This window comes from Stegostoma tigrinum, chromosome 4 (assembly GCF_030684315.1).
Source record: "Stegostoma tigrinum isolate sSteTig4 chromosome 4, sSteTig4.hap1, whole genome shotgun sequence".
Lineage (NCBI taxonomy): Eukaryota > Metazoa > Chordata > Chondrichthyes > Orectolobiformes > Stegostomatidae > Stegostoma > Stegostoma tigrinum.
In genome coordinates this window covers 81,377,153-81,400,174 of record NC_081357.1, presented here as the reverse complement: position 1 = coordinate 81,400,174, position 23,022 = coordinate 81,377,153, and the positions used below count along the sequence as shown (strand labels likewise).

The 23,022-nt window shown below is 43.1% G+C and overlaps 1 protein-coding gene across 5 annotated transcripts in view; it reads left to right on the top strand.

Moving 5' to 3' along the window:
* Positions 1-23,022, top strand: part of gtf3c2 (general transcription factor IIIC, polypeptide 2, beta) — a 223,644-nt gene that overhangs the window by 38,427 nt on the left and 162,195 nt on the right. For 4 of the 5 annotated variants that reach the window (XM_059645478.1, XM_059645476.1, XM_059645477.1 and 1 more), the window contains 3 exons: positions 2,437-2,548; positions 3,877-3,998; positions 8,467-8,582. In XM_059645478.1, coding sequence (XP_059501461.1) covers positions 2,437-2,548; positions 3,877-3,998; positions 8,467-8,582 — 350 coding nt within the window. The remainder of the gene's footprint in view (positions 1-2,436; positions 2,549-3,876; positions 3,999-8,466; positions 8,583-23,022) is intronic. The other variant, XM_059645479.1, reaches the window with a different exon arrangement.

Genomic DNA, 23,022 nt, shown 5'->3' with positions numbered 1-23,022 from the left:
ACAACAAACAAGGTAGGGCTTATACAATTGACGGTAAGACCTTGGGAAGAGTTGTATAACAGAGAGACCTAGGGGTACAGGTACATAATTCTTTGAAGTTTGCATCACACGTAGTCAGGGTGCTTTAAAAGGTGTTTGGTACCCTTGCCTTCGTTGTTCAGTCCTTTTGAGTAAAGGAGTTGAGATGTTATGTTAAGGTTGTACAGGATATTGATGAGGCCTCTTCTGGAATACTGTGTCTAGTTCTATTTATCCAGTTATAGGAGGGATATTATTATGCTGGAGAGGGTTCAGAAGAGACTTACCAAGACATTGCCAGGTATGGAAGGTTTGAGTTAGGCTGGGTAGGCAGGACTTTAGGAACATAGGGGGTTGAGAGATGACCTTACAGAAGTTTATAAAGTAATACGAGTATAGATAGACTTAATGGTAGTTGTCTTTTTCCCTAGGATAGAGTATTTCAAGACTAAGGGACATATTTTTAAGGTGAAAGGAGAAAGATTTAAAAAAGACATGAGGGGTGAATTTTTTAAACAGAGGATGGTTCACGCATGAAATGAACTTCTCAGCAAGTGGTAGATGTGGGTACAATCAAATGTTTAAAAAATATTTGGAAAAGTACATGAATAGGAAATGTTTGGAGAGGTATGCATTAGGACTAAGCAGGTGGGAGTAGTTTACTTTTGGATTAAGTTCGGCATGGACTAGTTGGACCAAAGGTCCTGTCTCCATACTGTATGACTCTGATTCTAATTAACCAGAAACATTAAATGTATGTTTTCAATCATGAATGGTAACATGATTTTAAAAACTAAGATTACTGCTGAGCTTAAAGGATCTTCCTGTTATTGGCCTTACGATTTATAATAATAGTTAACAAATAGATGCAATTATCAAATAAATGAATATGTCAGGCCATCAGAATTTAATTCATTTTGAATATTTAAAAAGTAAAATTTGACCAAAGCAGGAAGAAGTTATGCATAGTTATAAAGGTTTTACTGGGCAGTAGAAGAATGTTTTTTGTTTTATTTTTCTCATAACTCATCAGGAAAGGGATGACAACTGCCAACCAATTGTCAAGAGAGTTAGGCAAAGATGCTGTCATTGAAAAAATTACTCTTAGAAGAGACAGACCAAAGCACAGGTAAAGGGTTTGAGCAGTGGTGAATTAGTGGACTGAGGCAAACAATATTGTGAAATGGAAAGTAAGTGGTTTTGGTAATCAGCAAGCTTTGGAGTTTGAAACTAAATTTCTTGTCAGTCAGGATCAGAGTTTTATGCATGATTCCGTCTGAGCTAATAGCAGGTAGATAACGTTGAATCAATAAGATCAGACAGGATGTTCTGATAAGGAAAGAAACAAATGCTATTAGACTTCAGCATAGCTGATCAAATACTATTGTTAGTATTTAATTGTCTTGGCAGAAGGGGCCTGTCCAGCTGGAGAGTCAATGACAACACCTTCGCTGTCATTCCAAACTCCCAAAATAATTGAATCCCAATGAGGCATTTACCTGGTCGGCATTGGGGTTTTTGTCCCTGTCACCGTGGATATCATGCTGTGCAAGCTGTTGAACAATCAGAGAGAGAGACAACAATGACTGAGAGTCACAGATATACAGCGTGGAAACAAACCCTTCGGCCCAACTCGTCCATGCCAACCAGTTATCTTAAATTAACCCAGTCTCATTTGCCAGCATTTGGCCCATATCCCTCTAAACCCTTCATATACCCATCCCAGTTGTCTTTTAAATGGTGTAATTATACTGCTAATACAGGAGGCTTAGGTCTAGAATCATCACTGGAGTTTGGAAGGAATGTCAGTAAGGCAGGCTGGCCAAGGACAGTGAGCTAACCTCTGGAGAGGAATGAGGGTTAGCTTCCAGTGTTAGAGGCAAGTGTGTTCACAAGAACTCCTTCCAGTTCCACATGTGTAAAACACTAATGTATTGATGATGCCCCCACCACCGATTTGGTTGAGTATCCGCATTGGGATGATGCCCATATGTGACCATTTAAGAGTCTTGGTTAGCTTCTGGGCAGATTCCTTGCTGCCGCCCTCTGTGCGCGCCACAGACAAACCCGCACTCCGCCCACATGTGTACAGCATGCTGACGCCCTCCCCACACACATACACGCCGCCCCTCACTCCCACCCTTTCCCACACACCCAAACCACCACATCCACAAACAGCCATACACCCCCACCCTAGGGAGTCATGGAGATATAGGACCTCCACCATAATCTTCCCATCCCATTATACAGGGCCCCTGCCTCTGGGGTGATGTGGGTAAATTTGAATTTCATGGTGTCTTTTTATTCTATTTCTTCTGTAATAAATTCCTGATTTTGTTTTACATTGTTTCAATGCTCATATAGCTTATGTTTGCATAGTGAAAAAAAATGTAGTAATTGTAACTTCTTGCCATATAGCCCTCAGATGAATGCTGCTTTAGCTTATGGTATTGCCACAGAGTACGGTTGCATTTGGGATATGAAGTGGTGTCCCAGTGGTGCATGGGAACTGCCAGAAACCACTAGAAAGGTAATTTGCCTGCTTAGTTAAAATTTATTTAATTTATTTACAAGTTACTATTTTTTATAAAAAAAGACATATTTGTAGACAAATCAATGAATTTTACATTTGTTTGAAGAGATTTTGGGATTATTGTTGTTCATGTTGTACTTAGTAAATTTTGAATTGGTCTCAAGGAAAAACCAACCTACTGTCCCCAATAAATGTATACATTGAAATGTTTTAATCAAGTATATTCCTGATGTGGAAATCCATTCAAAATTCACCAGAGGTGCTTGATATTTAATCAAGACTTTGATTTTTTGAAAGACATTGTGGTAATGTTGGTCTGCTCTCAAGCCTGCTCTGCCATTCACTAAGATCATGGCTTGTCTGTATATTACATTCTTCCTTTCCTCCCCTTCTCCCATCAGCCGTCAAAAATCTGTCTAATAAGAGCTTAAATTCAGTGCTTCCCAATCAGGGATACTTTAGTAGTGACTCCGGTTACTGTAAAGGCTTCTGACAGATTTTTGGCAGAGTGACAAAGAGTGATCTTGGATCAGGAAGAAATGTTAACTAGGTCATCATGAGAATGCAGCTATTTTTGGAATACAAATCCAGCTCTGTATTTCACATGCCCCCAACTGGTATGTTTTCAACGTGGGGGGAAAATGAAAAAATCCGCTGCCTTCCTGCCCATTCCGAAACTATTTAACACCAGCTGGGCAATCACAAATTGACAGCTTACATGCTACATTTAATTAATTAAGGGTAAATGAGGCTTTAAGCAGTCCTGTTGAATTATACACTCCACAAACCCATTACTAAGCTCTGGCCCTGCCAAGACAGGTGGAACTGCCGGCCGGTCTATTTGGCCAGTGGCTCCTGAGCATGGGGTTGCTTTATGCTGAGGTCCCACTTGTTTTTGTTTTAATTTTAGCCAGCAGCATGTTCTCAGGGTAGACCAACCATGATCTTGTTGAATGATAGGGTAGGTTTGAGGGGCTTGTGTAGTCTGCTCCTCCTATTTCTTAACACTGTGGCTGTGGAGCTGGTTTAGACAGTGCATTAACATCTGGCTGACCTTTCAGAGGAGTGAGCAATCCAGACCCTCTGTAGAGTGCAGGCAAGGGAATATTTCAATTCCACCAAGAAGGCAGACTAAGCTTAATGCCTTGTACAAAGGCTCCCAAGTTTGGGTGACATTATGTGCTTTAATCTCTGGATTATAATTTAAACCCATAATTTTCTGATTCAGCCAAGAATGTGCTATTACTAAATTTAAACTGCCACAATGAATGAAGTGCAGTACTAAAGTCTATTGATTTTTACCTGTTAAATTTTTTCTTGTCCAGATTCCTCAGATGGCACGACTTGGTATGCTAGCAGCTGCATTTTCCAGTGGAAAGGTTGTCGTTTACAGTTTGCCACACCCCAAGTCTCTAAATACGTATAAAATGAAGTGTTCAAAAGGCAGGTGATTAGCAAAAAACAACTTTGAAGTATGCCATTCATTATTGTCATGCACAAGCAGATATTTCTTCACACTATGGTAATGGGTTATTGTTGTTTTGGAAAATTTAATAACAGCTACTTTCTAAGGAGAATAGTTATTAGCTGATTATATTTATAGAGAATTGCTTTGAAATCTGAAAAGCAAATAATTGATACACAGCATATTTGAAAGTAATTTATATTTTCTAGTCTTCATGCAGGTTTCACGTTCCTTGAAGGTAGAGTCATAGGTAGACAGGGTAGTGAAGAACGCATTTGGTATACTTGCCTTTATCAGTCGGTGTTTTGAGTATGGAAGTTGGGATGTCATGTTGTGGCTATACAGGACATTAGTTAGGCCACTTTTGGAATACTCCCTGTTCGCAGAAAGATGTTGTGAAACTTGAAAAGGTTGAGAAAAGATTTACAAAGATGTTGCCGGGTTTGTGCAAAAAGGAGAGGCTGGATAAGTTGGAACTATTTTGCCTGGAGCATCAGAGGGTTGGGGATGACCTTAGAGGTTTATAAAATCGTGAGAGGCGTGCATTGAGTGAGTAGCCAAAGTCTTTTTCCTAACATAGGGGAGTCCAGAATAGAGGTCATAGCTTTAAGGTGAGAGGGGAAAGATATATAGATTAGGTAGGTTATAGGTGGATGGGTCTGGATGGGATGCTCTGAGGATCGGTATGGACTTATTTGGCCGAAGGGCCTGTTTCCACTGTGTAGGGATTCTATGATTCAATGATATCAAAAGGACCAAGGGGCAACTTTCTCATGCGGAGGCTGGTGCATGTATGGATTGAGCTGCCAGAGGAGGTGGTGGAGACCGGTACAACTACAGCATTGAAAAGGCATCTGGATGGGTATGTGGACGGGAAGAGTTCAGAGAGATATGGGCCAAACACTGGCAAATGGGACTAGATTAATTTAGGATATCTGGTCGACATGAACAAGTTGGACCAAAGGGTCTGTTTCCATGCTGTATGTCTTTATAACTCTATAAATAATCCCTTAAACTAATGCTGAATCTAAATGCAAATAGTGCTGTGACATTGAGGCACCACTTTGCTTTCCAGTTTACCCTTAATCACAAAGCTAAAAATGGGAAAAGGCAATCTCTGGCTCCTTTATTTCCATTGGTGATGTCTACCTAGTAGGGTGGATGTCATAAAGAGTTGGGAGAGAACATAAATGACTCTGCTGCTTTGTTTTGACTTGCAATGTAACAAGGTAACTTGTTTTGAGGATTGGGAAAAGCTTATGGGCTTTAGGTCATGCAACTGTGTAGGGAGTCTAATCTAATCTAACTCTTTTTCACTGAGAGAATTGGAGAAAGGCAGACAGCCAAGACCAGACGACTTAAAAAGCCAACTTCCATTCTCTCAGAAAAGCCAAGCAAGATTTTGCAGATGGGAATTTTCTGTCTTCTGGTTTTGGATCGCAATTACATATGCTGAACCATTGCCACTTGTTTCAACTCCGCAATTGTCTCCAGACATAAAACTGGAAGCTTTAAGAATCTGAGATAATGGGAACTGCAGATGCTGGAGATTCCAAGATAATAAAATGTGAGGCTGGATGAACACAGCAGGCCAAGCAGCATCTCAGGAGCACAAAAGCTGACGTTTCGGGCCTAGACCCTTCTTCAGAGAGGGGGATGGGGGGAGGGAACTGGAATAAATAGGGAGAGAGGGGGAGGCGGACCGAAGATGGAGAGTAAAGAAGATAGGTGGAGAGGGTGTAGGTGGGGAGGTAGGGAGGGGATAGGTCAGTCCAGGGAAGACGGACAGGTCAAGGAGGTGGGATGAGGTTAGTAGGTAGCTGGGGGTGCGGCTTGGGGTGGGAGGAAGGGATGGGTGAGAGGAAGAACCGGTTAGGGAGGCAGAGACAGGTTGGACTGGTTTTGGGATGCAGTGGGTGGGGGGGAAGAGCTGGGCTGGTTGTGTGGTGCAGTGGGGGGAGGGGATGAACTGGGCTGGTTTAGGGATGCAGTGGGGGAAGGGGAGATTTTGAAACTGGTGAAGAATCTTGTATAATTTGAACTCAAATACCAATATTCGTGTGTCCATTTGGGACTTTAACCAATAAGGCAACAGGCTTATTAAAGCAGGGGAATGACTCAGCACCAAGAACCTGGGGTTGATTGCTTCCTCGGGCAACAGTCTGTGTGGATTTGCACATTCTCCCTGTGTCTGCGTGAATTTCCTCCAGGTGCTCCGGTTTCCTCCCACAGCCCAAAGATGCGTAGGCTACGTTGATTGACCATGCTAAATTGTCCATAGTGTTCAGGTATGTGTAGATGAGGGGAATGTTGTCTGGGTGGGATGCTATGAGGGTTGGTATGGACTTGTTGGGCCGAAGGGCCTGTTTCCACACTGTAGCGATCCTATGGGTCTGCTGTAGCTCTTGCATTCCAGTTCATCCTAACGCACAGGTTGGCACTGGGTCTGTGTGTGTCTCCAGTGACTCCAGGTCCTTACACTTCCGATTGGAAGCACAATAATGTTATCCTGCTCATGTACGCCTTTTTCACTGAAAGCTGCTGCTGATTAACTCTTTCTATGTCACAGTCTGCAGCATGATCAATTATATTATTACATTCTGTTTGGCCTAGATTTAGCGTGACTTATTGCAAAGTGATTTAAGGACACACGATCAATCTCTAATTGGCTTTTAAGGGTGATGGACATTGATGTCAGCAAGGGGAGGCAGTGGCCTCGTGGTATTGTCACTGGACTGTTAACTCAGAGACCCAGATAAAGTTCTGGAGATCCAGGTTCGAATCCAGCCACGGCAGGTGGTGGAATTTGAACTCAATAAATATCTGAAATTAAGAATTTAATGATGACCATGAATCCAATGTTGATTGTCAGGAAAAAAACCATCTAGTTCACTAATATCCTTAAGGGAAGGAAACGGCCGTCCTTCCTCGGTTTGGCCAACATGTGACTCCAGATCCACAGCAATGTGGTTGACTCTCAGCTGCCCTCTGGACGATTAGGGATGGGCAATAAATGCCGCCTGGCCAGTGACACTCTCATCCCATGAGTGAATAAAAGGAAAAAACCTCCCTCTATCCCTTGACTTGTTGTTTAAGTTGTCAGTTGGATCCATCCTCTTTATTCAGTTTGTCACTTTACAAAGATAAGAAGATGGTTCGAAATTTTCTTTACAGCTTTGTTAAAGTAAAAGCAAGTGAGGATCCAATGATTGATATCCTTGAACTCATGTCTCAATCCGGACTTAATTTGGCAAAGTTCCCATTAAAGGGGAAGTATTATCACTTGTCTAATAAGCAGGGAGCCTAGGTAATGTTCTTGGGTCCTGTGTTTGAATCCTGCCATGGCAGATGGTTGAATTTGAATTCATTAAAATTTGAATAAATAATGACCATGGAACCATCCTCGATTGTTGGAAAATACTATCTAATTCACTAATATCCTTTAGAGATGGAAACTGCGGTCCTTACTTGGTCTGGTTTTCTGTGATTTCAGACCCACAGAAATGCTGTTGATCTTAACCGCCCTCTGTGCAATTAAGGGTGGGCAATAAAAACCCACGAATGAAAAATATCAGACATTACTGACCATTTGCCTTTCCCTGGATTTGCTTTATTTTAATGCTTGGAAACAGTTTTCGTTACCTTTTACACTGTGAAGATAAAATTAATGCAGAAAATACTAATCTCTACAAATTGTTATGTGGAATATGATAAAATCTAAAGCATTATTTTGTGACACGTTGGTCCCCATTCTTGGACCGAGAAGCCCGATTCAAGTTCCACCTGCTCCAGAGGTATGTAATAATGTCTTTGAAGAGGATATTTGGAAAACTCTAATACAAAGGTTACGTTTAAACAATGGCTATACTTGGAACACAAAGGATTTCTTGACAAGGACGAACAGGCCTGGGAGTATACTATTTCTGTCTTATTTAACCTTGGCATTCTACAGCTGAAACTAAACAGAGCCCCCTCACCTTTACAGATATAACTCTAAAACGTCAGGCCTCTGTTTGCAATCTCATGGTGCATTTCTTTGTCAACTGAAACTAAGCAGAATCACATGTTACGCTATCAAGATCTGCATTGGTTATACTTATTTAGAATAATAGAATACTAGATTGATTGATAAATATAATTAGTTTATTTATAATCAGAGTTGATCATGAATTGTTGGTTTCCCTGTTGGTCTTGCAAAATTGTGTGTGGGATATTGGATTTTGCCTATTGGCATGTACCTGAGTGTGTCCTTCCTTTAACAAATGGCACAAAGGAGCAAAGAAACTAGTACTTAGTTTTTTTACAAGAGTAAACATTAAGAATGATGATTGTAAAATATTTAACATATTTACTGTGACTTAATTTCTAGAAATACAAATACTTAAATGTTCCAAAATTTCCTCCCTTTTTCATTATTTTGAAACGATGTATATACATCTGAATGACTCAGCACCAAGAACTTGCGGTTGATTGCTTCCTCAGGCAACTGTCTGTGTGGATTTGCACATTCTCCCCGTGTCTGCGTGAATTTCCTCCGGGTTCTCCGGTTTCCTCCCACAGTGATAAGTGATTAATCTATTATTTTGAATAGTATTCTATTGTACATTCATTTTGTGTTTATTTGTGTGGTATTGTTTTTATGAGTGTATAACAGAATAGAAAATCTGCAAAAAACAATTGAATAATGTAATTTGGATATCTGAAAATGAATTGTCATACATTGGGCAGGCAGTGAAACAAAAATCCATCCACCCAACATTCCTTGCAAGAGATCTGAGTTATTTTGATGTTTCATCCTATATTTGACATTTTACCCAGGCTGTTTCTGCCTTGTTTCACTCATGAATCTCGACAGTCCACCTTGCAGATGATGACAGGAAATCTATTGGGTGGGTAGAACTTGAAGATCAATTCATTTTGGCTATTTTGTCTCGCCACCATCTAGTTTATACTGAAAATGGGACGGTAGGGCCAAAACAAAGATCTGTATGGTATTCTTAATGCACAGTTTTATTTTCATAGATTTTCATTGCATCATCTCCAAGGCAATATATCCCTCCTTGAGCAAGGCAAAATAGACTACACACAGTACCCTAGGTGTGGCATCGCTAATGTACACTAGCTGTAGCAAAATTTCCACTTGTACTCCAGTCCTCTTTCAAAATTGCCTAGCTAATGTCTAGCTGTACTTCCATGTTAACTTTCTGCAATTTGTATGCAAGGACACCCAAATTCTTCAGGGTACTAACATTTTTATGCGTTTTCAACACTTCTTTTTAAAAAAAATTGGTACTTCCTACTAAAATAGACAATTTAATATTTCTCCACATCTGCAATCATGCCCACTCAACTTGATTTTAAGACAAACATGATGAGTTTACAGGCATGTTGAGAATCAAATCGATAGATAAAAATAAAATTTATTGTTGTCTAGCTATATGAAGACTTGCCACCAGAGGGTAGCAAATAATTATAAATGTCCTTCTTGCTTTCTATTATTTCTTTTCTAGTTAAATTTTCTTTTTCCCTGGCCATCTAGATATGGTTACATTGAAATATTTTTCTTAGACCCTGAATGTTGAATAGTTTAATCTTGGCTCAATCCTTTCTGAGTCTGATGTTTCAATGTTTATTATTGGAAATGATCTGGAGCTAAGAGTTGGATGAACACAGCAGGCCAAGCAGCATCTCAGGAGCACAAAAGCTGACGTTTCGGGCCTAGACCCTTCATCAGAGAGGGGGATGGGGAGAGGGAACTGGAATAAATAGGGAGAGAGAGGGAGGCGGACCGAAGATGGAGAGTAAAGAAGATAGGTGGAGAGAGTATAGGTGGGGAGGTAGGGAGGGGATAGGTCAGTCCAGGGAAGACGGACAGGTCAAGGAGGTGGGATGAGGTTAGTAGGTAGATGGGGGTGCGGCTTGGGGTGGGAGGAAGGGATGGGTGAGAGGAAGAACCGGTTAGGGAGGCAGAGACAGGTTGGACTGGTTTTGGGATGCAGTGGGTGGGGGGGAAGAGCTGGGCTGGTTGTGTGGTGCAGTGGGGGGAGGGGACGAACTGGGCTGGTTTAGGGATGCAGTAGGGGAAGGGGAGATTTTGAAACTGGTGAAGTCCACATTGATACCATTAGGCTGCAGGGTTCCCAGGCGGAATATGAGTTGCTGTTCCTGCAACCTTCGGGTGGCATCATTGTGGCAGTGCAGGAGGCCCATGATGGACATGTCATCTAGAGAATGGGAGGGGGAGTGGAAATGGTTTGCGACTGGGAGGTGCAGTTGTTTGTTGCGAACTGAGCGGAGGTGTTCTGCAAAGCGGTCTCCAAGCCTCCGCTTGGTTTCCCCAATGTAGAGGAAGCCACACTGCCCTCCAACCCCACCACACCCGGCACCTTCCCCTGCAACCGCAGGAAATGCTACACTTGCCCCCACACCTCCTCCCTCACCCCTATCCCAGGCCCCAAGATGACATTCCACATTAAGCAGAGGTTCGCCTGCACATCTGCCAATGTGGTATACTGCATCCATTGTACCCGGTGCAGCTTCCTCTACATTGGGGAAACCAAGCGGAGGCTTGGAGACCGCTTTGCAGAACACCTCCGCTCAGTTCGCAACAAACAACTGCACCTCCCAGTCGCAAACCATTTCCACTCCCCCTCCCATTCTCTAGATGACATGTCCATCATGGGCCTCCTGCACTGCCACAATGATGCCACCCGAAGGTTGCAGGAACAGCAACTCATATTCCGCTTGAGAACCCTGCAGCCTAATGGTATCAATGTGGACTTCACCGGTTTCAAAATCTCCCCTTCCCCTACTGCATCCCTAAACCAGCCCAGTTCGTCCCCTCCCCCCACTGCACCACACAACCAGCCCAGCTCTTCCCCCCCACCCACTGCATCCCAAAACCAGTCCAACCTGTCTCTGCCTCCCTAACCGGTTCTTCCTCTCACCCATCCCTTCCTCCCACCCCATGCCGCACCCCCATCTACCTACTAACCTCATCCCACCTCCTTGACCTGTCCGTCTTCCCTGGACTGACCTATCCCCTCCCTACCTCCCCATCTATACTCTCTCCACCTATCATCTTTTCTCTCCATCTTCGGTCCGCCTCCCCCTCTCTCCCTATTTATTCCAGTTCCCTCTCCCCATCCCCCTCTCTGATGAAGGGTCTAGGCCCGAAACGTCAGCTTTTGTGCTCCTGAGATGCTGCTTGGCCTGCTGTGTTCATCCTGCCTCACATTTTATTGTCTTGGAATTCTCCAGCACCTGCAGTTCCCATTATCTCTGGAGCTAAGAGTTGTTTGGTCTTATCCTGCTTTCCAGGTACGTTGAGGCTTATTGGTGCCATCTCACTTGCTACCCCTGCTGAGATCAGTCTGCTGCTCATCTATAAGTTTTCTTTTATATGCAGCCTCATTTTGCATCGTTTTTAAGGGCAAAGGCATTCAGTTCTCATTATTTTCTCCACAATAGGTATTTATATGCTGCTTAGATATTCAAGATAAAAGCTATCCTTTGTGCCTTAATACTACTTCTGCTTAGTTTCACCTGATAGTTTGTTTTCAAATGTCCTGCACTTGGCTTCACCCTCTGCTAAAGTACAGGGTTGAGTATAAACATAAAGCATAATTTATGGCAAATTAAGAACATTTAATCAGCCTTGAACATAAAATGTGCTAAGGCTGTTTACAAGTGTATTAAAGAACAAAGCTTGGTGTTGAACCAACATTGTGGTATTAGGCAAGATTACCAAAATGCATGGGTAAAATGATAGTTTTTGTGAGATTTGTGTGTGGGGGGGCGGTGGTGGCAGTAGGGCTGAAAGATGTTACAGAGGTATGGGGGATGAGACAATAGAGCAATTTGAAACAAAGGTTGAGTATTTAAAATAATACATTTATTTGACTGAAAGCTGTTGTTGATCAGTGATCAAAGATCAATGTATGTGAGCAGGACTTGGTGAGATTTACATTATGGGCAACAGAAGTTTGAGTAAACTCAAGTTGACCCATGTTGACTTCTGTGGCATAATCTGATTCTATCACTGCCTCAGCTTATGTCCTGTTCACTTTCATCCATGTATTTTACCTTTAGATTTGAAAAGAGATCTTGTTGAACTGTTGTAGTCCTTATGGTGTATCTTAGAACAAAGAAAACTACAGCGCAGGAACAGACCCTTTGGCCCTCCAAGCCTGCGCCGGTCGAGATCCTCTGTCTAACCTGTCTTTTATTTTCTAAGGGTCTGTGTCCACTTCTCCCTGCCCATCCATGTACCTGTCCAGATACATCTTAAAAGACACTATTGTGCCTGCGTCTACCACCTCTGCTGGCAACGCGTTCCAGGCATCCACCACCCTCTGTGTAAAGAACTTTCCACGCATATCTCCCACAAAATTTCCTCGTCCACTTTGAACTCATGGCCCCTAGTAATTGAGTCCCCCACTCACGGAAAGAACTTCTTATTATCCACCTCGTGTATACCCCTCATGATTTTATAGACCTCAATCAGGTCCCGCCTCAATCTCCATCTTTCTAATGAAAATAATCCTAATCTACTCAACCTTTCTTCATAGCTAGAACTCTCAATACCAGGCAACATCCTGGTAAACCTCCTCTGCACCCTCTCCAAAGCATCCACATCCTTTTGGTAATGTGACGACCAGAACTGTACGCAATACTCTAAATGTGGCCGAACCAAAGTATTATACAGCTGCAACATGACCTGCCAACTCTTGTACTCAATATCTGTCCGATGAAGGAAGGCAAACCGTATGCCTTCTTGGTCACACTATTGACCCACGTTGCCACCTTCAGGGAACAATGGATCTGAAAAGGAGCTCCAGGATGTTGACTCACTGATAAGTGCAAGAATAGTTATGTCCCAAGTCAGTGTGGCATGTAGTTGGGAGAGAAACTTGCAAGTGGTCTTGTCCTGATGCACCTACTGCCTTAGTTCTGTGAGATGCTAGAGGTCAGGCATGTGGAAGGTGCTATTAAAGGAGCCTAAGTGTGTTACTTTATTTTGTCTTTGTAAGTGGCATACAGCTGCCACTACGTTGATGATTGAGGAAGTTGTTATTTACAATGGTGGATTGAGTGCTGATCAAGCAGTCTGCTTTGCTGTGGAATAGTATTTAGCCTCTTAAGTGTAGTCAGAGTTGCATTCAGTTAAGTAAATGGAGATTTTCCATCCCTCTCTGAGTTGTGTTGTAGATGGTGAAGCAGTTTTGTGAACTGGAAAATTGTTTAATATGGAATTCCCACCCTGTGACTGCTTTTTTTAGCCACTCTATTTATAGGCCTGGTCCAGTTAATTCTTTGCTCGCAGATTGTTGTAGTGAAAGATTTGGCAATGTCAATGATGTTGTGGTTCATTTCTGTCTCTTTGGAAACTTATTGCCCGGCACTTATATTCCGGATGTTACTTGCCCAGTTATCGGCCTTGAAAGTTCTTATTGCTGTATGTACGCTGCTGATGATGACCCATGGGTGGCTAGTTTCAGATTGTTAAATGTGTTCTAAGTTTATTCCATTTAGAACAGTGGTGGTGCCACAAAGCAAGATGGGCCATGTCTTCAGTGTCAGGATGAGATTTCATCTCCACAAGGGCTGTGCTGTGGTAATTCCTATACTGTCACAGAGAAACGTCTGTTCCAGATAAATTAGTGAGAATGAATTCAAGTAAATGTTTCCATTACAGTGGTGACTCTCTCACAACTTGTCTGAGGCATTTCTAGTACGTGAGTTCTTGGAGATGTGACCAACTCAGTCAGTAACACTGATATACAATCATTCTCAGTGATGGATTTTGAAGTCTCCCATCTAGAATACATTCTGTGCCTTTGGTCAGGGAATGCTCAGGAGTCATCCACATTAAGCCATAACCAGTAGAAGGTTTAATTGCCCATGTTTAACTTGATCTCACGAGACTTCATGGAGTAGGGTGTCAACGCGAAGGATTGCAGGATGTCTCCCACCTGGCTTTATCCCACTGTGCTGCCACCTCTGATAGATCTGTTCTATTGGTGGGACAGAACACATCCGAGGCTAGTTATTGAAGAATCTAGGGCATTGCATGTCTTGTGATTTTGTGATAGTGTAGTCAGTAGGACAATGCCTCCCAATTTTGGCGCAGGTTCTCAAAATTTATTGGAGAGGACTTTGTAGGGTCAACTGGGCGATATGTGTTTTAGTCATACACAATGCCTAAACTGGTGCTGCGTATCCATTCTGTTTTATTTTTACTTGACTTTTTTTTATAGCAGTTTGATAGAACTGAGTGACTTGTCAGGCTATTTCAGGGGACAGTTAGGAGTCAACCACAATGGGTTTGGAATCGCATGATGGCTGGAGCAGGTAAGAATGGCAAATTCCTTTCTGTAGACAACCAGATGAGTTTTTTTAATTTATCTGTTTGCTTTGTGATCATCATTTATGACACTAAGATTTTATTCTACATTTTGTTTAGTAAATTGAATTTGAATATCCCTGGCCCACATGGTGGTACTTGAATAATGTGTCTACAGCATTACTGCAGCTTTCTGTACTAATGGTACAGTGACAGTATCTCTACTTACATTATTAGCTGGTCTTCCCTTCTCCAAAACCCTGACTGCCTCTTCTAAATCATGCCAAGTCCTATTCACCCATTAACTCTGTGCTTATTGAACCATATTAGCAGCCAGTCCACCACCATGTCATTATTAAAATTTCCATACCGTTATTTAGGCTTTCTCCTATCTCCATTTCTCTGAGAACTCAGTGTACCTCCAATCCTGACGTTTTGAGATTCCCCACCTCCTTTTCTCCCCCCAGAATTCCCGTCAACAACTTTATTTCCTTTAAGGCTTTCCCTTCAAATCTGTCTCGTTGATGAATTTTTTAATCGCATCCTAATATTTCTTGGCTTCAGTTATTGTCCACATTTTTCAAAATGTGCCTCAATCAAGCATTTGATATTTTCTACGTAAAGAAACCTTATCAATGCAAGTTATTGTTGGTAGCCTTATCCCTTCGGAGGAACCTCTTGTTTTAACTTTGCAGGTATCTGTTTATATAGTGAGTTTATTAAGCTTAAAAATTCAACATCTCAGAGCTGCATTCCCATATTAATCCAGGGTAGCGAAAATCCAGAATACTCTTCCACTGTATATCAATTGAATATTTCCTCTTAGTTTGGTGGCAGCTTTTGGTCTCATAAGACAATTGTTTGTGCAGTGGTATTCAACTGTGTTAAGCATCACATGTCTCCCATGACCCTGCCCATCACATGGGAGCTTGTCACATTTGCTGCAGAGGCTGACAGCAGGCTGAGAAGTGACCTATGTTTTCACTGGGGCTTCTTTTTAGCCACCTGAGCATTTGTTTCTGCTTACCCTGGAATACCGTTCCAACAGTTGGCTTTCAGCAGTCAGTGAATGTCTCTGAGTTGTCAGTGTCAATGTATGCCATCTTCAGATCTCACTTGCATGTGTCTTGGTAGTGGATGTATGGGTGCCCACGAGATTGTGTAATCCAGTAGCCGGTTTACCATGCAAAAGTGTTTGGACGTGTAGATATCATTCATTCGATGAACGTGGCCAATCCAGTGCAGAAGTCATTGGATTATTACTGATGGAACTAGCGAGTTTGAGGTTCTCTGAGTTAGACAGAAAATTTGGAATCTCTTCAAACTTCTCTCCAAGCTCAAATATGTTGTCCAGGTCTCACCATTGTAGAGAAGTACACTAAGGATTGTAGTGATATATGCCTTTAACAGGATTTTGTCTTTCGTGATTCTCTTGAAGGGGACATTGTATATCTGGTGCAGAAGTGCCTACTCAAAGGAAAGCAGAGTAACCAGCTTTTTGTTTTAAATTGGACGAAAGAAGCATGTGTGGGTGAAGTCAGGTTCACACAGAACCAGGTTTTAGTTTTTGATTTCATTTGTTGAAGTTAAGATCTTTTGAGTTGAAGCTACCAGATACAGCTCTTTGTCTCTGCTGCTGCAAAGGCCGTGAGTTCCGTGAGTATACCGCAAGGTATACACAGGGTGGATAGCAATAAGCTTTTTCTCAGAGTGAGGGACTCAGTTACTACGGGCCACGATTTCAAGGTGAGCGGGGTAAAGTTTAAGGGAGATATGCATGGAAAGTTCTTTACACAGAGGGTGGTGGGTGCCTGGAACACGTTGCCAGCGGAGGTGGTAGAAGTGGGCATGACAGCATCAGTTAAGATGCATCTAGACAGATACGTGAATGGGCAGGGAGCAAAGGGATACACATCCTTGGAAAATAGACAACAGGTTTAGATAGAGGATCTGGTTCGGCACAGGCTTGGAGGGCCAAAGGGCCTGTTCCTTTCCTGTAATTTTCTTTGTTCTTTGTTCTCTTTCTGCTGCGAGGTTAATTCTTTCAGTTTTTTCTTTCTCCTGGATCGGAGGAGATTGCAATTGAGGGTAATCTATTTTGTGAATTTGCATTTGTCGAGGGTGAGTTTATAGGATGCTATTATATTGGAACAGTTTTGGACCAGTACTAACATAGTAATACTGAGCTAAAGTTCAGTACTTCAATAGTTAAAATTGTCTCTCTTTTTTTGTTTGTGTTTTGAATATAGCATAAGAATAGTGTGTTTTGTTGAAAGCTCAGCATTTTGATTGGCCACGTTCATCGAATGAATGATATCTACACGTCCAAACACTTTTCCATGGTAAACCTAGCACCAGTCGAATCATATCATAATCTCGAACATGGGGCTGTAAATTTGCCTTTTAAATAAGGTAGAAGTTAAGGTCTAACTCATCCCTCAAAACATAGCAAGGAGGTTTGGTCGAGTGCATAACAACAGGGCGTAGACTTAATGGACTCTCAGTTTTGTATTCTCAGCCAGGTTAGTGTTGTATGAAACATTGCTGCTCAGTTTAGACCAAACAGCTATAGGATTTGTGATGAATATGTTGAATACAGGATCAAGTTTTAGATTGGTGATTGTTGAGCCTAATTACCATGGGGCTACGTAGAGTCTCTAAAATCTTCTCCTTTCAGGTACATTCAGTTTTTGTCTAAGTGCGGACCTGTCACATTGTCAATGCTGAAAGATGCAAATATGGTAATATCCTAGTTTGTGACATTTATGTTCCTGTTTCTGATGATTGAACAAAACTCTGACAGAGTCTAAACAGTTTCAGCTGAAGATGTTCCTCAGAATGGAATGCTAGTATGTCAGTGTTCATATTGAGCAACTTCAGATGAAGGCTTGGTATACCTTGTGTTGGATCTCAGGCAAGCAAGACTGTTTTTCTTCAGTTCTGGGCTGTCATTAGTCACTGCCTGTAGATAACCTAAAGGCATATGACAAAAATTGTCTGTTTCAGAACAGAATCCATTTTGATGTCACTATGGCTTCCAGATCCTGCACAGTTGTAGCTGACTTTACCCAAAGTATTGCCTTTGAAAAGGTGAGATCACAATGAGCAGATGCAACAGAGAGCCAATTTTCTGCAGGTTAAACAGACTACCCCTGGTCACATGGTCAAATGCCTTGATGAAGTTTCATGAAAACTTCAAAACTTCATGAATCAGAGAAAACGAGTGAGATTCTTACTGAGTACATTGCGTCCGTATTCACTGAGGAGAGGGACAGGACGGATGTTGAGGTTAGGGATAGATGTTTGATTACTCGAGGTCACGATGGCGTAAGGAGCGGTGAAGTGTTGAGTATTCTAAAGGCATTATGATGGACAAGTCCCCAGGTCCGGATGGGATCTATCCCAGGTTGCTGAGGGGAGAGAGAGAAGAAATAGCTGGGACCTTAGCAGATATTTTTGCAGCATCCTTGAGCAGGGGTGAGATCCTGGAGGACTGGAGAATTGCTAATGTTGTTCCCTTGTTTACGAAGGGTGGCAAGGATAATCCAGATAATTATAGACCAGTAGCATAATGCCACTGGTGGGGAAGCTGCTGGAGAAGATACTGAGGGAAAGGATCTATTTACGTTTGGAAGAAAATGGGCTTATTAGTGATAGGCAGCATGGTTTTGTGCAGGGAAGGTCATGTCTTACCAACTTGATAGAATTCTGTGAGGAGGTGACAAAGTTGATAGATGAGGGAAGGGCTGTGGATGTCATATACGTGAACTTCAAGTAAGGCATTGATAAGGTTCCCCAAGGTAGGCTGATGGAGAAAGTGAAGTCACAATGGGGTCCAGGGTGTACGAGCTAGATGGATAGAGAGCTGGCTGGGCAATAGGAGACAGAGAATTGTAGTGGAAGGGAGTTTCTCAAAATGGAGAACTGTGACCAGTGGTGTTCCACAGGAATCCGTGTTGGGATCACTGTTGTTTGTGATATACATAAATGATCAGGAGGAATGTATAGATGGTCTGATTAGTAAGTTTGCAGATGGCACTAAGATTGGTAGAGTAGCAGATAGTGAAGCGGACCGTTGGAGAATGCAGCAGAATACAGAAAAATTGGAGAGTTTGGCGGACAAATGACAGATGAGGTCAATGTAGGCAAATGTGAGGTGATGCATTTTGAAAGATCCAATTTAAGAGCAAACTATACCGTAAATGGAAAAGCTCTGGGGAAAATTGCTGCATGAAGAGATCTGGGTGTTCGGGTGTAATGTATCCTGAAGGTGGCAATGCGGGTCGATAGAGTGGTCAAGAAAGAACACGGCATGCTCTCATTCATCGAACAGGTATTGAGTGCAAGAGTTGGCAGGTCATGTTACAGTTGAATAGAGCTTTGGTTCGACCGCATTTAGAATACTGTGTACGGTTCTGGTTGCCACACTACCAAAAGGATGTCAATGCTTTGGAATGGGTGCAGAGGATGTTCACCAGGATGTTGCCTGGTATGGAGGGCACTGGCTCTGAAGAGAGCTTGAGTAGATTAGGATTATTTACATTAGAAAGATGGAGATTGAGGCGGGACCTGATTTAGGCTTACAAACTCATGAGAGGTATAGACAGGGGGGATAGCAAGAAGCTTTTTCCCAGAGTGGGGAACTCGATTACTGGGGGTCATGATTTCAAGGTGAGAAGGGAAAAGTTTTTAAGGCAGTTCTCTGGCACTGAGCCTGACACTGTGGCAAAGAAGGGAAGGGGGGCAGAATAGAAAAGTACTCGTGGTAGGGGACTCGATAGTTAGGGGAATCGACAGGAGATTTTGTGGTCAGGATCGGGATTCCCGGAAGGTATGTTGCCTCCTTGGTGCCAGGGTCCGGGACGTCTCCGATGGGTGTATAAGGTTCTAAAAGGGGAGGGCGAACTGCCAGAAATCGTGTTACATATTGGCACTAATGATATAGCCAGAAAAAGGATTGAGAATATAAAAAGTGATTTCAGGGAGTTAGGATGGAAGCTGCAAAGCAGGACGAATAGAGTAGTGTTCTCTAGTTTACTACCGGTGCCACGAGATAGCGAGGCGAGGAACAGGGAGCGGGCGCAGCTTAACACGTGGCTGCGCAGCTGGTGTAGGAGGGAGGGCTTCAGATATGTAGATAATTGGGATGCCTTCTGGGGAAGGTGGGACCTGTACAAGAAGGACGGGTTGCATCTGAACTGGAAGGGGACCAATGTCCTGTGTGGAAGGTTTGCTTGAGTAGTTCGAGGGGGTTTAAACTAGTATGACAGGGGTGTGGGAACCTGACCTGTATACCGGAGGTGAGAGTTGATGCAGGTGAGGCAATAGCAAGAGGTAAACCAGCTAGTGAGAAGGACTTTCCTGGGAAGGAACCAAAGGATCGGTTAAAGTGTGTTTGCTTTCACGCAAGGAGTATCAGGAATAAAAGTGATTAACTTAGAGCATGGATCAGTACCTGGTGCTATGATGTTGTGGCCATAACAGAGACATGGGTTTCTCATGGGCAGGAATGGTTGCTGGATGTTCTAGGGTTTAGAACATCTAAAAAGAATAGGGAGGGGGGAAAAAGAGGAGGGGGTGTAGCACTACTAATCAGAGAGGGCATCACAGCTACAGAAGCTTCCATTGTCGAGGAAGATCTGCCTACTGAGTCAGTATGGGTGGAAATTAGGAACAGCAAGGGAGTAGTCACCTCGTTAGGGGTTTACTACAGGCCCCCCAATAGCAGCAGGGAGATTGAAGAAAGCATAGGTCGACAGATTTTGGAAAAGTGTGGACGTAGTAGGGTAGTTGTAATGGGTGACTTTAACTTTCCTAATATTGATTGGAACCTCCTTCGAGCAGAAGATTTGAATGGAGCTGTTTTTGTAAGGTGTGTTCAGGAGGGTTTCCTAACTCAGTATGTTGACAGGCCGACAAGGGGAGAGGTCATTCGAGACTTGGTGCTCGGAAACGAGCCGGGGCAGGTATCAGATCTTGTGGTGGGAGAGCATTTTGGTGATAGTGACCATAACTGCCTCACATTCTACAAAGCTATGGAGAAGGAGAGGATTAGGCAAAATGGGAGGATATTTAATTGGGGAAGAGGAAACTATAATGCGATTAGACATGAGTTAGGAAGCATGGACTGGGAGTAATCGTTCCATGGTAAGGCCACTATAGACATGTGGAGACTGTTCAAGGAACAGTTGGTGCGAGTGATGAGTAAATATGTCCCTCTGAGACAGGCAGGAAGGGGTAAGATAAAGGAACCTTGGATGACGAGACCGGTGGAGCTTCTCGTCAAAAGGAAGAAGGTAGCTTACATAAGGTGGAGGAAGCTAGGGTCAAGCTCAGCTCGAGAGGATTACGTGCAGGCAAGGAAGGAGCTCAAAAATGGTCTGAGGAGAGCCAGGAGGGGGCACGAGAAAGGCTTGGCAGAACGGATTAGGGTGAACGCCAAGGCATTTTACACTTATGTGAGGAATAAGAGAATGGTCAAAGAAAGAGTAGGGCCGATCAGGGATAGCATTGGAACTTGTGTGTGGAGTCTGAGGAGGTAGGGGAAGCCCTAAATGAGTTTTTTGCTTCTGTCTTGACGAAAGAAAAGTACTTTGTAATGAATGAAACCTTTGAAGAGCAGGTGTGCATGCTGGAATGGATAGAGATAGAGGAAGCTGATGTGCTGAAAATTTTGTCAAACATAAGATTGACAAGTCGCCAGGCCCGGACCAGATTTGACCTCGGCTGCTTTGGGAAGAGAGAAATGCAATTGCTTCGCCACTTGCGAGGATCTTTGCATCCTCGCTCTCCACTGGAGTCGTACCTGAGGACTGGAGAGAGGCAAATGTAATTCCTCGCTTCAAGAAAAGAAATAGGGAAATCCCTGGCAATTACAGACCAGTAAGTCTCACGTCTGTCGTCTGAAAGGTGTTAAAAAGGATTCTGAGGGATAGGATTTATGACCATCTGGAAGAGCATGGCTTGATTAAATGCAGTCAACACGGCTTTGTGAGGGGCAGGTCGTGCCTCACAAACCTTATCGAGTTTTTTGAGGATGTGACTAGAAAAGTTGATGAGGGTTGAGCTGTGGATGTGGTGTATATGGACTTCAGTAAGGCATTTGATGAGGTTCCCCATGGTAGGCTCATTCAGAAGGTCAGGAGGAATGGGATACAGGGGAACTTAGCTGTCTGGATACAGAATTGGCTGGCCAACAGAAGACAGCGAGTGGTAGTAGAAGGAAAATATTCTGCCTGGAAGTCAGTGGTGAGTGGTGTTCCACAGGGCTCTGTCCTTGGGCCTCTACTGTTTGTAATTTTTATTAATGACTTGGATGAGGGGCTTGAAGGATGGGTCAGCAAGTTTGCAGACAACACAAAGGTTGGAGGTGTCGTTGACAGTATAGAGGGCTGTTGTAGGCTGCAGCGGGACATTGACAGGATTGAGAGATGGGCTGAGAGGTGGCAGATGGAGTTCAACCTGGATAAATGCGAGGTGATGCATTTTGGAAGGTCGAATTTGAAAGCTGAGTACAGGATTAAGGATAGGATTCTTGGCAGTGTGGAGGAACAGAGGGATCTTGGTGTGCAGATACATAGATCCCTTAAAATGGCCACCCAAGTGGACAGGGTTGTTAAGAAAGCATATGGTGTTTTGGCTTTCATCAACAGGGGGATTGAGTTTAAGAGTCGTGAGATCTTGTTGCAGCTCTATAAAACTTTGGTTAGACCGCACTTGGAATACTACGTCCAGTTCTGGTCGCCCTATTGTAGGAAAGATGTGGATGCTTTGGAGAGGGTTCAGAGGAGGTTTACCAGGATGCTGCCTGGACTGGAGGGCTTATCTTATGAAGAGAGGTTGACTGAGCTCGGACTTTTTTCGTTGGAGAAAAGGAGGAGGAGAGGGGACTTAATTGAGGTATACAAGATAATGAGAGGCATAGATAGAATTTGATAGCCAGAGACTGTTTCCCAGGGCAGAAATGGCTAACACGAGGGGTCATAGTTTTAAGCTGGTTGGAGGAAAGTATAGAGGGGATGTCAGAGGCGGGTTCTTTACACAGAGAGTTGCGAGAGCATGGAATGCGTTGCCAGCAGCAGTTGTGGAAGCAAGGTCATTGGGGACATTTAAGAGACTGCTGGATATGCATATGGTCTCAGAAATTTGAGGGTGCATACATGAGGATCAATGGTCGGCACAACATCGTGGGCTGAAGGGCATGTTCTGTGCTGTACTGTTCTATGTTCTATATGCGTGTAAATCTCTTCACGCTGAGGGTGGTGGGTGCCTGGAACGCATTGCCAGTGGAGGTGGTAGAAGCGGGCAAGATAGCGTTACTTAAGATGCATTGAGAGAGATACATGAATGGGCAGGGAGCCAACAGATGCAGATCCTTGGAAAATAGTCAACCGGTTTAGATAGAGGATCTGGATCGGTACAGGCTTGGAGGGCCAAAGGGCCTGTTCTTGTGCTGTAATTTTCTTTGTTCTTGTCCTTCTTGATCATCTATCATCTATTCACCAACTGTTATGCTCAATTTTTTTGTTGAAAAGTTTTTGTCTCATCACGTTGAAGTCACCTTATCTAAATTTGGAATCATAGGAACTGTTCTTTGTTTCCTTCCAAGTACTAGATGACTTTGATCACACTATGGTGACTATTTGATAAATGTTCATTTGC